The sequence below is a fragment of the Cylas formicarius genome, unplaced genomic scaffold, assembly GCF_029955315.1.
Source record: "Cylas formicarius isolate icCylForm1 unplaced genomic scaffold, icCylForm1.1 PGA_scaffold_10__41_contigs__length_53128322, whole genome shotgun sequence".
In the NCBI taxonomy this organism is placed as follows: Eukaryota; Metazoa; Arthropoda; class Insecta; order Coleoptera; family Brentidae; genus Cylas; species Cylas formicarius.
Genome location: NW_026844214.1, coordinates 25139845 through 25156881, shown reverse-complemented (window position 1 = coordinate 25156881; position 17037 = coordinate 25139845). Strand labels below are relative to the sequence as shown.

Sequence of the window (17037 nt, the reverse complement as noted above, 5' to 3'; positions counted from 1 at the left end):
TAGAGATTTCAAATATGTAAACCTTATATGCTTGCATTTGTTGGCACTACAGAACAAGCTGTATAAATCTTTTTATCGATACATAATACAAATTGTTATCAAGATAAGATGTTAGGAGCAAGAACCAATCTTGGCTTTATAGGATGTGTCATAGTTTAGAAGTTATAACACCATGTTGAACTCGAGCAAGGTCCTTGCCCACCCTCCGCCTAAACGTTAGTAGTATTCTATAAAAAATCCGAATAGTGCATTGCAATTTTTTTCTTTTACGTGAAACCATCGTCGAAATATCGTATAAGTCGTATACAATGTATATGTTATATAATATTAAAATTGGGCGATACATCCTTCCTCAGGTCTTCCTTGAATACAGGTGTAATACTAGCAATTTTTGGTGTGGAAAATTTTAGTTATTCGGGAAATATTAAAAAAAATAGATAGTGGTTTACTTCTTTGCTTCATTTTATAATAAACGTTGGAATTTGTTCGTAACTCACTGTTTTTTATGTTTTAATTTAATAATAGCGTATAAAATATCTTATTCTGTGATTGCCTGAATTTTTAAAATATAGTCTCGATTATCAACACTCTTTCTGGTAAAAAAAAAATAAAAATTATTTTCTTTTCGAGTTCCCTGATAACTGTCCTTTTGATTGCACATAATTTCAGAATAATTGCGAATCTTGCCTAATTCTATTTTCTGTAAAGCGTTATATAGATAAGCCCAAGAACTCTGTATTTCCAAATCGTGCTGCGCTAATCCATTTACATTGCAAGTTGGAACACTATTGAGGAATGCTGCATGGTGCGGATCTTCTTTTACGATAGCTTCAAAATATTTTTCTACCGTGCCATTAAGATTTGGTTATACTAAAACGACGAAACAAACGCAACCTTACCTGTGTGTGGTGTATTCCCAAGAATTCTCTGTGTGCGTTGTATGAACACTCCTACGAATTAAAACTATGTAACTTAATTAAAGATAATAACGGAAGATTTTGTTGCATGTTAAGCTTTGGGTCAAGAGGAAAAAGTAGATAAAAGGAAAACCTGGAAGAAAGATTTTCTTGGAATTGTTTTGAAGGCGAGATGCAAAGATGTCCTTTGAATTGTCGATATCTGTAGTAGATCCAAAACATTTTCAAATGTAAATAAAATTGTAAGCATTTCAACATCAGACATTGTTCCTGTTCTATTCTCAATGAACAACTAACATTAGTACGGATTCGAGGTTGGTGAAATTCTAGAAATTTTTAACCGGCAGATGTCGACAACGCGTTTTCCCGTGGTGCTTTTATTAACTCGCGTTTTGTACTAGTGAAAATTAGGTTCATTTATTTACTACGCCACTTGACTGCACGAACGAACTGCAAAAACTGAAAAATTAATAAAAAACGATTTTAAATTTTTAATGTTAAATACATCAGTTAGACGACGAGATAAGAAAACTTCCTGATTTGTATACTAGGTGTGTTACAATCGACGGAACATTAAACGTTTTTGGAATTTAGAAATTTGCTGAAAGATTGATTAGTCCCATGAATTTTATTCATCGATGGCGATTCAGATTAAAACTATTTAACAGCATAACGCTTTCTTCATTCACTTATAACGTGGGTATTTGGGATGTTAGGCACGAAAAACTGCTCTAGAGAGCTCAACTACATTTTTTTAAACGACTTTTAACTTACCACGGAACACACCAGACAATGCGTCTTGAGACTGCTGTCAAAAATAAGTTTTCTAATTTTTAAAGCAGCCGGACTCGTGGCTTGAGAACCGACTGCCTAAAATGTGTTTCAATCGTGTAAGAAATTTACAGTCGTTCAACATACAACTGGATCCTAGAAAGAAAGTCATAATTTGAAATCGCAGGACAAGGCAGTCTGCTAAAAAATTATCTAAACCGTATCCCTAATCGCAGATTTGTACACACGTTTGTAACATTATATATCTCTTGTATAATTTCCCAGCGTTGTATGCTGACATACGAAGCGCTTTTTTGAAAAATATCGCGAATGATAATGATCTGATTAACTCTCTTGATTCCAGTTGCTCGAGTCGCAGAGGGATATTGTGAAATCCATCTCATTAAATATATTAAATGAATAAAGAGTTTGAACATTGAATATCACATCAATATTTATTTATTTTTTTACTTTTAATTTATATGGTTAATACTTAGGTATACATGTACTCGTGCAATTACTGTTTTTTCTTCATGTAATGGAATTACTTTTTCTGTTTTTTTTTTGTAAACAACTTACTTCTTGTAATGTGGGTGTGTCCTAGAAGCATTAAGTATTATTATTATGTAGATTATTTGCTCTATTAATTCATCAAGAATAGTACCAATAAGTAATACTTTTTAAATCAAATAACTTGTATGTTGCCTCGGTTTCTGCTTCACTGTTACTTTTTTAACAAAATCAAATTGTATCATCCTGAAATATATGTGAATTTATCAACATTTCTTAATGTTGTAAAGGTTTTTGCGCCCTTTCAACCAGTACGCGTCGCTTGTACACTTTTTTGTATATCTTCCGGGCGACGCTAAATATACACGGGAAACCCCTGCCCTGTAGATTTTTCTTCACAATTTTAAAGAATTAATTTAAAAAAGAGACTGACGCTCTGTATCTTGAAAAACAAGGCATTTTACTACACATGAGCTTTTCTGTTTATAATGCCCCCTGAAATTTAGTAACACCCTGTGCAATAAACATTGGCGTGGATTTAACATCGTTTCGCAAATAAAATTAATCTATTTAAATTTGTCCTCATGGACGGAAGAAATGATGCAACTAATAGTGCGTCATTAGTTGAAAAACATTTCGCACGTTAACAGCCTCTCCGGCGCTTTAGAACGAGTCGCCGTCACCCCACATCATTTGTCTTCGGAAAAACTTGGTTTCATTTTCGTTCACAAACGAATTTTCCAGATGGTCGATTTTCATCTGGCCAGTTCCCATACATGTGCAAACGATCACGCTGTTTTTCACTCACTCTGCTTACACTCTCTATTCACTGGCCAATATAATTCGTTGTTTAGTCGACCTTTTAAAAATATGCTCGTGGCGGAGCGCAAAAAAAACCTATTTAGCAAATAAACAGTTTTCGTGTGCAAATGAAAATTAGAATAATGACTATGGTTGAAGAGCGTTTGATGATAATTTGTCACCCCACCTATAGGGTTCATAGCAGGTTTATTTTTTTTATGTTGTTATCGTGCCACCTTATCTCAAAAACTGAAAAAAGTATCAAAAGAACTTGTTCGAATTCACTTATACCTTATTCCTCGGAAATTTAACATTGAAATTAAATATTATAAGAACGGATATCCACATTAAAAATAAATTCTATTCAGCTAGGGAAAATCTAAGACTTTGTGTATACAGGGTTTCTCAGCATAGCCATTCGTTGGCGTTGGGTGAAACTTAGATACTTGAAATTCTGCGATTTTGTTATTCAAAATTTCCTTTTATTTAAAAATATTGTCAAGGTGACAACGCTTCCGGTGCACACCAAAAGAAGCCATTACTTTAAACTCCATTTATGAAGAGCAGATTAGGATTCAGTTAAGCAAACACACAAATTTTTGAAATCTTAAAAGTTTATTAGAAGGGCACTTCGGACTATTTAGAAATGTGCCAAAATAGTACTTGTTTACAAGAGTGGCAGTAAGATCGATATTATAAACTGTCGACCTATATCAATTCTTTCTATTCTAATCGAACTAAATAGCTGACGTTTCGCCAATCAAGCTATTGGCTTCCGTTTCAGTTTCAGTTAAGCTCTGAAGAAGCCAACAAGTCAGCAAGTTCGATTCAGTGTTTCAATTTCAGTTAAGCTCTGAGGAAACCCACAGGATGACCGACGCGGGAGGAATCCAGAAGATTTGCAAATACTGATATAACTTTTGATTATACATTCAATGGTGTAAGTAGTAAAGAGGTGCAGCATATCAGGGCTCTTGGAATAACTATAGATAGCAAACTATTCATAGTGAAAAAAGCGCATAAAAACTTGGACTTCAATTTCAAGATCCCAAGTCGCTGATCATATTTTATAACTCCTATGTACGGACTCATCTTGAGTTTAACAGTGTGATATGGAGTCTCATAAATAAAATTGAAATATTATATCGTCTGACCGAGACTTGACTTCTATCATATGTTAAAATTAACTGTAAGGCGAATACTATGCAGTGGCATTTTTTTGCATAATAGTATTAATCACAAAATGGACTATCCAAAACTGTTACATAGAAAATTTATCTTTTAATACTTGCCCAACTAGGTAATGACTAGCCTGCGCCTAGATTTAGTACACACTTAGGAAAAAAAATCATGAAATGTCTCTTTTGCAAAGAACAGTTACTTTTTGCACATAGATATTTTTGCTCTGTCACTCAATTCGTTTTGGAATCAAGCGCGGAAAGAGTTTTTTCTCTTTGTTTTTTTTTTCTTTTGTTTAGTATACCTTTGTAAATTGTGACGTTAGTTCTTCATGTTAGGGTATGCTGTTAAAAAGAAAAACATACTTATTTTAAATGGAACACCATGTGTATTATATTATTTTTAGATTTCCAGGAAAATTTTATGAGTTTCATTAGGTTTCCTACTAACTTTTAACTGTTTCTCAAATATCTTGATTTTTTTCTAGTTTACAGTTTACAGATTTACCTCTATTTTTAACAGTTGGCCTTTTATCCATTTTTGATTGGTGATAAATTCTTCTGCAATTAACTAACACAGGAGAGTCATACTTTTGAAATCGCTATTGATAATTGACACATACAGGGTATCAATTCATTTTTTCAAATGAGACACTCGGTTTAGATGGTAGAATGCAGAATTCAATTCTGCATCGATTTGCTATAACTTTCCCGATAAATACTTGGGAGCTATGAGAAAATGAAACAATGGTGTTAATTTCATACGTATGGTGAATGTGCACGAATGTGAAGTGTGCAGAATGTTCAAGAATCGATATTTAAATCAATCATCAACTCCTAGAAAAAATTCAAGAATTGAAGTATATCACAACTGGAAGTATAAAAACAACCTGAAATCATCCAAAACCCATAGTTAACAGAATATAAACAAAATGTAGTAAATTTCTAAATGCTCAACCTCTGAATAACAGAACAAACAACTTGATGGCGCACCTGCACATTCTACTAGAGCCGGGCACCAGCAGTTTACGTTAATGTTTGAAGATCTATGGATTGGTCCCTAGGGACTCTAGAATAGGTCACCCGATTTTAAGCCCTTCGATTTTTACTTCTGGGAACGTATAAAAAAACTAGACGAAATCTGGACATCTGTTTCGCAAGGAGTGCATATCAGAGTTATTCAATGTTTGAACCAAAATGGCAGTCATATCGAACAATTTTTGTAATCTAGTGTTTAGTTATTTTTATTATGGTAACGTCTAATGCCAATAATTAATGACCCAACCTTACTGTTATACTTTTTTTTGTTACGTTTGTTACACGTCTTCACTTTTATGAATTATTTTACTTTAAAACACAAACGATATGTATGTTTCAAATAAATTGTAGACACATTAACAAAAAAGGCACTAATTTAAATGTTCCTAACAACATAGATTTTGAAAAGCAAGAAGTATTAAAACTATTTAAACAAAAAGTATTTCAACAACAAGAATTTGGGAAAAATTACTAAGATATAAAAGAATAAGATAATCCACTAACTAACCAAAACTAAATCTTTTTCCAATAAGTTTTGAAGAAAATCAATTTTGTGAGTGTGGAAACATCATATATTCTTCGAATGTATTATTAATAAAATACCCAAATATGATATGGTCTGTTCATAGATATAAGAAAGTGACCTATTCCTTTTGAATGGGATTATCCAAGGCTGGTCATTAACATACAATGCAACAAGATTATTACCTAAAGTTTCGGAATTTAAATTCAGGTAAAATTGTGGTCCGTAATAGAAAATAATTTTATACCTACCTGTGTTTAATATTGTTTGGTTTGGTATACTACTTAGTTTAAGTTTATTAGTAATCATTCTTATTTCGTGTGTAAAACAGCATGTGTTGAATCGTGTGCGAATTATGCAAAATATGTGCGAGTCTAGTGTATCTCAGGAGATGCTCCCCCCCAAATGTAGAAAACACTATTCTATTGAGACTAAGAAGTTATAAACAATGTTTATTTGACTCTCATTGAACGTGGTGCCAGCAAGCAAGCATCTTTAGAAGAAACGGCCACATTGATGAAAATGCCAACATCAACTGTATGGAAAATTGTGAATAATCACATTTTCTCGAGTGTAGATGAAAGTGATCAAGATATAATACGCCGTAAAATTTACCAGTTATACGAGAAACAAAGCGTGCCTCCATTAGATATCTTAATTAGGAGGCTTGAAAAAGATGAAACCGGTGTTAAATGTGGCAGAACTACCTTATGGAAGTGTATTCTATTCATCACGTGGGTTTTAGATTTAGAAAAATTGACAAAAGGCAAGTTTTAATGGAATCTTTTAGAATTCGGAAATGGCGACTGGAATATGTAGAAAAAATTAGGATTAACAGAGAACAACAAATTCCAATTATTTACTTGCATGAAACCTGGATCGACACTTATGATACCCCGGAGAAGGGTTGGGTTGACTCAACCGCTAAGTGAACAAACGCGCCATCAAAAAGAGGTAAAAGAATAACTATTGTGCATGCTGGCTCTAAAGATGGTTGGATTCCAAATGGACTTTCTAGATTACCATATACATGGTTATTCACGGTGAGTGTCCTATTAGACGTTTATGCAATGACTTGCGGTAAAAACCTGAAATGTTGGTTACTTATGTAAGCCAATATGATTTACCTATGTAAAATATATTTGGCCATGCGGTGTTGCCAGATATACTCGTAACGTACATCAACTTTAATGGAATACCCTATATATTATTACATTTTTGGATTCTGCAAAACATTCTGGAACTTTTTTATGTAACACGTACCATACTTATCTTAAACATTTTCGGAGATAGAAAATACTTTCTAAGAAATTTGACAAGAAACAACCCGATATAAAATAATAATTTTTTTCGCAACCCGTACAGCTAAACACTAGAATGTTTGGTTGCTATGAAATTGCTTTATCATAATATGGTATGAGATTTAACTTATTGCGTACAGGACGTTCATAAGGCCCAATTGGCAAGATATAAAAGTTCATACTACGTGGGAATTTTAAATGGAATATTTTATATTGCCACGTAAATCTGCAATTAATTTACCATCTATCTATCTAAAAGTACCAAACTATGGTATATATATTTTCACTGGTTTTCGAATTATAAGCAAAAAACCAATTAAAGCGAATTAACTCTGACCGGTCATGGTGATGTTTCCTGTAAAAAAAATAATTGACATAACTCCAGTTGGAACAATGGAAGATTTGGAACGCCGTGTCAGAAGGGCTTTTCAAGAACTTGATAAAACCAAAGTCAAAGGGCTACAGTTTCCAATGTTATGAAGTCAATCCATGGATGTTTTACAGCAAATGGAGGTCATTTCAAGCATAACATCTAGTATGTAATTAAAAAAACTACCAATGGCAAATAGAATTTAATGTATTAAACTAAACATTTTTTAGGTTAACTTAGTTTTTTCAAATAGCAATCGTTATTTTTTTTTCTTTTCAGTGAGCTTATTTGTTAACAGCTTTTCAAAATTTTGATTTTCAAAAAGAACAATCTTTTGAATCCAAAAATGGGATTTATCAGTAAGTAACATCCTGTGGTATCAATTCTCCATGGCGTAAGCACTTAACGTAGGTTATTAAAAAAGCTACGGAGGTCACATTATAATTCAATGAAAGTTGGAAACAAATAACCTAGCTACGTCAGACAAGCAGTACCTTCTTTCTAATTATTCCCCTTTGCGTTTCTGGTGGAGCTAAAACACATAGCAACAAAGAATTTACAGATTTTACTCAGATATTTCATATTTTATAAAAAGAATTAATTTTGAAATCTGACGTAATACAAACATTAAACCAAAACTTAAATTTATTTTAATGGCATAGAAACGAGAAAAGCGATCATACAAAAGCTGTAGACGATCAAAAGAAACATGTGAAACAACTGGACCGGTTCTAAAACTCTTGGGTTTTGAAGCATTTTACGGGTTGTGGGTTAATTTTTTTTGTTCCCGCAGTAAACACCGTTTGTGTTCAAAAATAAAACTCACACCTTATAACTATCCCACAACAAAGGATCCTTTTTCGGTTTTAGTAGCATTAAACGATTCATCCCCTTATTGCCTCTGCAACCACATGCGGAGCTGTGTCTTTTACGATTAGACACACCTGGTATTAGTTAAATGTATTTCATATGGCATTTTTCTATAGCAATATATAGTTAACCATGTTTATTTATTTACTTATTGTTATATACAATTAAAGAGGGACGAGAACTTAAAGGATATATCATAAGGTTAAGATAAATTACAATTATCATATATGATAAATTCCGTAATTCAGTTTTTAAGACCGACACACCTAGAATCTTTCCTAAATTAGCGTAGCAAGTAATGTGACAGCGGCTATATATGATTATAATGACAGAAATGCCCAGAGATATTAATTATTCCTCTAATTATTCAAGTAAATAAAAACTTATTTAGAAGTAAAAATAATATTTTATGAGATCTATTTCACAACACTTCGTTTATAACTTTTAATCGTGTTCCGAGTAGTCACTATTAACGAACTATAGTCGTTGGAGTGCAAAGAAATACAATTGTTTTCTAGCGTGTTATCAGGTCAAAAGAGGCCATTAAATAATACGGGATGTTATATCTAACTTTTAAGAAGTTAAATGTGTGTCCAAACGTTGGCACACTTTTTTCTCCACTTTAACCTTTCAGCTAAACAAGAAACGTGCAGCTCGTTACTTGTTATAGGGTTAATTTTTTAATGTGTAAAAAATTTTCAGCAACGGCCAGGCTTAGGTATACGAAATGAAACAGTAACTTTTATATGGTGTATAGTTAAAAATAGACAAAAATATAGGGTATTTCATAAGAAAAAATATAACTTTTGGTGTCACCCAAAATAATTTTTAAATATGACCTTCATGGACCCACATAACTATGTCAAAAATTGTGGTGGACCACGTAAATCAGATCAAAAATTTCTGATAATCAATCCATCTGAACGAATAGTTTTTAGCTTTATGTTTAAGCAGTCAAAAATTGTACGTATACGAACAAACCAATTTCCAGCAGTCAGGGTATTAGAAAAACGGCTGTAAACGACGGTATAGGCGTCGGACGTCGCTTCGTCTCCGTTAAGCACCCCTCGTCGACTTGCCGACCAACAATCTGAAGTTCATTTAGCGACGTATTTTTCGCGCCAAGGAAATTGCTAATCCGATTTGCAACAGCCCCAGAGACTCTTTCCTGCTCTAGCTACTCTTTAACGCATTTGGTTCTTGGTTTCTATAGGTGAAAAAGAGAAGCCGTTTCCGCTTCAAATTTGTCGTAGAAAAATACAAACCTTTTGCTAAGAGCAATTTTTAAAAAAATGTTTTATTTGCAGAAAGGCAAAATTTACAGTGTTATACAACCCTCATAGCCGTGCATTTAGCACCGGTCTCGTGAACATTATAAATCAATGTTAAACTAAATATCAGTAACAGTACGATAATATTGGTATTAATATTAATAGTAATAATAATAATAGTAATAATGGTAAATTGATTTTACTTCTTTAAAAGTATATATATATATATATATATATATATATATATATATATATATATATATATATATATATATATATATATATATATATATATATATATATATATATATTCTCACGTATTGATTCACGGATGGAAAAATGTGATGACACTATATTCCGGGATATCATCCGTTCGCTCGTTGAACTCCGACTGGAATCCTGCATCCGACTGGAATCCTGCAAATCTTGCATCCGACTGGAATCCTGCAGACGTTTCGCCAAAATCTCACTTGGCATCTTCAATGCTCGCGTTCCGAAAGAGTGTTCGAAGTGTTTTCGGAACGCGAGCATTGAAGATGCCAAGTGAGATTTTGGCGAAACGTCTGCAGGATTCCAGTCGGATGCAAGATTTGCAGGATTCCAGTCGGATGCAGGATTCCAGTCGGAGTTCAACGAGCGAACGGATGATATCCCGGAATATAGTGTCATCATATATATATATATATATATATATATATATATATATATATATATATATATATATATATATATATACAAAGGTGGGCATATTCTATACAACACAAGACAAAAGAGATTAGATCTGAACCTTATGCCCGAATCTTCTATGAATCTGAAGCAAGCCGGTCAAAAAACTACACTAGAATAGGTAAGCTGTCATAGAACCAAACTTCACACACTCTAAGTTTGCGTAGCGCGTTCTTGTGTATATATTGGATTTTAAGTTTAACATAGGATATTTTAAGTAAAATCGAGGCACTATGTGAGAATATAAAATAAGAATCTACTATAGTATCAAATGCTCTATTACGGTAGTAGAGCAGCATTCAGCAAGGAAAGACGAAAATATAGCGCTAGGTTAAAACTAGATCTATTATTACTTAAGTCTTATTATTAATTTGTTATATGCAACTTTGTAATGGGGTCGAAGGCGTGTTTGCAATGTATCCCCGTTATTATTATAGATAGAAAGTTGCGGCTTTCGCAATAGTGTCCTACCTTTTCGTGAAACTAAAGTTACAGTTGACAAAATATTCGTAGCCCTGTTACTTTTTAAGATATGAAAACATTGCATTTTCATTAAGTATTTAAAACACAACATGGCATTATAACAGAAATCTGAGAATGAACCAATGATTCTTTTTAACGCTATTTAAAACATTATAAAAATTTGCAACTTTGTATTTTCATCAATTTGAACATTACCTTTAAAAATTTGTTTCTTGAATTTTTTTAAATGTAGTTTTTTGGGTTATGTTATATTGTTGCTTTTTGCTACAAAACTGTTGTTGCAAACTTAGTGTTATAAAACATCAAACGGTTTATTATTTATTATTGTTATTCATGACCTATTAAAGTAAGAGTTTACTTTGGAAACTTGTCATTTATTTGCCTGTTTTTGAGCAAAGAGTGCATACTATTATATATTTTTGAAATAATAATATTTTATATAAATATACAGAGAGCCCCATTAAAAAAACAAAACAGGGTCCAGTAACTTTTTGAATTGACTCTGTATATTATTTCCGAAGGCAAAATTGAGTTCTGATTTTTTAGATAAGTCATCTGAAATACGAGGGTACCTGAAAATGAAATGAACATTTTCAATTTCGCTCTGTAACTTAAAAACTATAACGGCTATGAAAATTTTGTTAACATCAACTTTAGTTTTACGAAAAAGTAGTATACTGTCGCGAAAACCGCGACTTTCTATTCAAAAAAAATAACGGTGATACCCCACAAAAGTACTCAAAGTGGGACAAAATGTATAGCTGTCGAGCCACCCAGTACACCGAATCCAACCGCACGCGCTTATTCCTAAAATTTCTTCAAAGGCTAACTAACTTATGACCCAATGATTTGCCGCTAACGTTAAATAAATCGGTGGTATATAAATGGCAGTAAATTAACATAAACGACCTTGATTAAGTGGTGCGTTTAAGTCCTCGCCCTCGCGTGCGCCCGTTAACAATAATAACGGCGCGTTATTAGACACGACATTCGGAATTATTTTATCAGCAGCGAGTCTGATGCACACAAGGACCCTTATTTCCTGCCATTTATTAGCAATCACGCGGAGCGGGAGCCGCTAGCCTTTTCTTACCCGGTGCCAGTCGACCAATGTTCGTGATTGTATTAATTATGCGTGAGCCACCCTTGCTTGCATGCCGCCCGCCTGGCTTAATAGCTTCAACGCGACCAATTTCTAGTGTACCGACCGAATCGCTATATCTGTATAATGTAAGGCAAATTAATTTTATTGCCAACTAAACAGCGAAAGATTTTTGTCTACCAGACACGCAACCCCACACGAATAAGGCAAACATTTTGTGTTGGATATCTCCGGCGGGGGTTGGTTTACATCGACCTTTTTTTTTAGACCGCCGGTGTTTTCATTTTATCGATAATTTCACCCCAACGCAGGAAGACAATAAACCAACTGGGCCGGTGCGAAATGGTCAATTAGCTAGAAATATTTGTGTTTATTTTGCCGCGTAGAGTGGATAGTGGGAAAGAAAGAGACGTTGCATTGCATTAATTTTTCCTTAAATTTAGTTAAGAAGAATGATAGGCGTGACCTCTTTTAATCCACACCACCCATTTAAAAAATATATATGCGGAAAGTGTCTTTTTATAATAACATATTATTTACTTGTTTGACTATTATCGTTTGTAAGATAAAAAATAAAAACATTGTTGTTGGCTTTCGACCTAACATTTATATAAAAAAATACTAGTATACTAGTATACTAGTAGTAACTTACTTTGCCACCAATAGTATATTATGCAACAAGTGCGGTAAACGGCATTTGAGTCACGAGTTCATTGATAAACGAGTGACTTAAAAATTTTGCCAAATGTGTTGCATACTATAATTTTCTAAGACCCATAGTTTTTGGGTACATTTTTCAAAACAACACGAATACATTCACTGACATTCCCGTCAGAATTGACCAACGTCAAAATTCAAGCCGTGCGATAAAATCTCCAAAAACATCCGATTGCTCCCAAACCCGTGTGGTAATATCCCGAAACTGACGTGGTAAAGTGACGCTTCCCGCACGCTAGATCGGTGTATTGTTAGGTATTTTACAGAAGAGAGTAGAAAAAAGAAAAAATGCAACGATATTTTCTCTGTGTCATTTAATAGTCAAATTAGGGTTCGACAACCCAGTGAAAAATGCATTTGAATATTTAAAGAATTTAATCCTCAAAAACAATTCGATTATGGGGAAAAAATCCACTTTGCGAGTTAAGGTCTTCATCTGCAGTTTACCAAATAAAACATTACCGCACTTGTTGCACAATATACTATTGAAATCAAAATAAAATTTTTATTATTGTTTTTATTACATTTATTTTTAATTATTACTTTTTCTAGACTTCCAGGGTACCAAATTATCTCTTAGCTGTCATTTTTGTGTTGACATCTATTTTCAAATATTTGGTGTTATCACTTATTTTTCCATTAAAAATTACATTCAATGACTAACTTCGTCATTAATCAATTGTTGGAAACAAACTAATTTTATTGATGTTTGTATGGAGTAAAATGTGGAAGCCATTTAAAAAATAAATAAAACATCTAGTTTAACAAAAATAATTCATTTATAATTATTAAGATTGCCATAAAAACAAATTTTATTTTAATCTGATGTCACCATATAGCTATTAAATATATAGAGAACCTGACTATGCCCATAATAAAGTAACATATGAAGCAACTATGAAAACAAAATTGAGGAGGTCCGTTTGACATGCGCATGCGAGAGATTTAAAGTCTGGTTTTTAACCAATAACCATGTGGCATTCAACAACCAACAATATCATGAATAAGTTTGGATGCGGCATTTTTACAGCAGTATATTCTCAAGATATGCCTAGGTGTGGGAAAATAAGTTAGGTATGTGGAAATTACTGTTTAGAAAGTGCAAAGGTGCAAAGTGACTGAAAGAGGCATGGGCGGAAAATCATTACATCAATTTTTTATTATTATTTATTTTAATTAGTTTGTATGGTCATTCAATATCTAACGGAAATCGATGCGTTAGAAAGGATGAAAAATACTTTATATTTCAATATATATTTTACTACTTCAATAATTCAATAGTTAATAAAATTGGTTTGCCTTCAACAATTGATTAGTCTTGGTTGATTGATTAAACTTAATAATTAATGGAAAAACAAGTGATAATACTAAATATTTGAAAACGGTTAAGCATATCAAAACGTACAAATGTCAACTACCTTTCGAATGTATTGTAAAAGGGTAATAATGTGATATATTTAATATAATAATAATAATAATATAATTTATAATAATTTAGATATCATTTGGCATCCTAAATATTCAGGATAAATGGACATTAATAACTAACCGTAAAAGTGGAAAGCTTTTCCAAAATCCATCTTTTCTGAACATTAAGTTCTTTTATGCATATTTTAGATTAGATATTTAGATGGTGTTTTTACTGGGTTGTTGGGATCTTACTTGACTATCTAAAGACATAAAAAAACTCGTAGTGTTGCATTTATTCCCTTTTAAGAAAAATATTTTTTGTTGCGATTATGTCAGAAAAATCCAGCTGGTGGCATCACAACCGCATCACTCACAGCACTATTTTGATATCCTAGAAAAAGTCCTTTTCAATGATTCTAAATTTATTAAAATTCGTTAAGCCTGTTTGGAGATATGGGACATTGTTTGATGAAAATATCAGAACACCCATCCACTACTTTCTTTGCAGAGATAGAGCAAACACGATCACAAAAAACATTTGAATATGTCTCAGCTTTGAAACAGCAATTTCTTTAACTACGGTCAACGTTAGACATTTTTGTACACACCGAGTTTTTATGTTCAAGATAACTCTTTTACTTAATAATTGTTTTTTCATGTTTCTATATAAGATGTCTTTGCACTTTCTATGACATCCGGTATGTTGAAACTGGTAATTACATGAGAAATTTAGCGCATCCATATTAGACATTATACAGTGAACGGCTAAAAATTGAACAAATTTGTTTAAATATCAGGTATTTTATTATAAGATCCACAGTGAATGAAACTGAGACAAAATTTATAGAAACAGAACATATCAAAGATCGTCTATGGCCAGATCATCTAAAAACTAATGAGAACACAAATTTAAAATTTTTATTAGTTGTTAAGGATAGCCATCATCGTGCGTCTTTTGAAATAGCTTCAAATAATGATATCAGCCAACGAACAGCTTTGCGTGTATAAAAAAAGAAAAGTATCATCCGTGCAAGATTATATTACTACAGAAACTGAACGAAGGTGATACGGACCGCAGACTACAGTTTTGTGAAATTATGATTTAAATGTGCAACTTAAATCCATTTCCTCATCGTCAGATACTGTTTAGTGATGAAGCCACGTTGTGTTTCTTCGAAACGACTAATTCCTACTATCGCAGTTCCTTTTCCAAATGCAAATAGCCTGATATGTTTGATGGACAGATTTGGTTTCAATAGGATGGTGAGCCGCCCCATTTTGCTCAACAAGTGCGTGAAATACGGTATTTCTCGGACAGTGGATTGGTAGAAAGGGATCAATAGAATGACCTGCAAGATCTCCAGATATTACTGCACTGGATTTTTCCTTTGGGGATATTTAAAATCAAAAGTGATTTCTCTCAATTTTACAAACTGCCTTGAGTTCTCGTTTAGTCTCCATATACAATAAAAATTTAAATTTAATTTGTCTTGGTTTCATTTAGATATTCACTTTCTTTACTGACAAATGTAATTGTGACAATTTAAGAACTTTACTGATGCTACCAGAAAATACTTACGTGCTCATTTCAAAATTAAATTTCTGATTTTCACTCTTTTGCACATAAAATAAAGGAAAAAGTAAGAGGTAGGTATAAGTTATGCTATCCAATGATATGAAAATTGATTTGAAAAAAGATGTTCCATTTAAATAAAAGAACGTGGTATCGACATCTGAGCAAAATGAGAGAAAACATTATTATGGACGTATGCGAGTCATTTTCTTGAAATCCTTTATCTGATTTTTAAATGAATTTGTTCCAGATTTTAGCTGTTCACTGTACCAGAATCTTACCTGCACTCTGACTTCCGGCAAGTTAACCTTCATGGCCAATTCTTCGCGACTGTATACGTCAGGATAATGGCTCTTTTCGAACGCCCGCTCAAGTTCGTGGAGTTGATAAGTGGTGAACGTCGTTCTATTTCTTCGGTGTTTTTTCTTACATCCGTCGGCACCATCTCCGAGGCCCGAGCCGGCATTCGTTCCGCCTTCATCTTCGGATCCGCTTCCTCCGGATCGCACTTTCCCGCCGTATCGGGATTCCGACATTCCGTCGTTCGAATTGCAACTTCCGCCACCACCTGGAAACGTACAAAAAATATTTGGTACCCTCCATTAAATGTATTTGGTCGATTACACCAAAAGAACGCGTTCACTGATATTTCCATAACATTAATGATTAATGTAGTTAATAATTGAATTAATTATATTAGTAGTAAAACAAAAATCATTGATTCAATAAATTAGTTCATTAATTCATTAACCTTATTTGCAGAATTAAAAACCAGTTCATTCGATAAATTGAGGATGCGATGTTTCATCACCACGGTGAAAAAATATCTAAATATTAATATTTTCTATATATTAATTATGATTATTAACAATTAATTCATTACTTCAATAAGCATATTGTTTAAATTAATAATGAAGGTGACTAAAAGTCAAGTATTCGTTGCGTCTTTTTGCGAACGAACGAAAAATACAGGTAAATAATTTGAATTATTTGGGATGTCTTATAAATAATAACTTCAGCGAAATAAGAATAATTTTGTATTCGTTGCGTCCTTTTGCGAACAAACGAAAAATACAGGTCAATAATGTCAAATATTTGGGATATCTTATAAATAATAACTTCAGCGACATAAGAATAATTTTAAGTCTATATTACGACCAAAAAGCAGCCATACGAATAGAAGAAATGATGACGTACATGAACTGTCATTGAACATAAGCAAATCAAAATACATGCTGATAACAAAAACAACGTAGGACATTAGTAAAATGAATGTGAAGAACCAACCTACTGAAAGAGTCAGAGAGTAAGAAATACGAATCCGAATTGAGCAGTCCAGAAGCACATTTACAAGTTCTTCTGTTATTGAGATCTACCTTGGACTGAATTGCGCACTTGAAGCCTGGACACTGAAGGTAGCCGACACGACTACAAGCATTTATGACGTACCGGCCAATATTGAGGATTTCATGGGTA

At 33.0% G+C, this 17037-nt stretch overlaps 1 protein-coding gene across 1 annotated transcript in view; it reads right to left on the bottom strand.

Moving 5' to 3' along the window:
* The window catches only part of LOC132705041 (retinal homeobox protein Rx1-like), a 60849-nt gene that overhangs the window by 16464 nt on the left and 27348 nt on the right, over window positions 1–17037 (bottom strand). The window contains exon 2 of the mRNA XM_060675464.1: window positions 15843–16129. Coding sequence (XP_060531447.1) covers window positions 15843–16129 — 287 coding nt within the window. The remainder of the gene's footprint in view (window positions 1–15842; window positions 16130–17037) is intronic.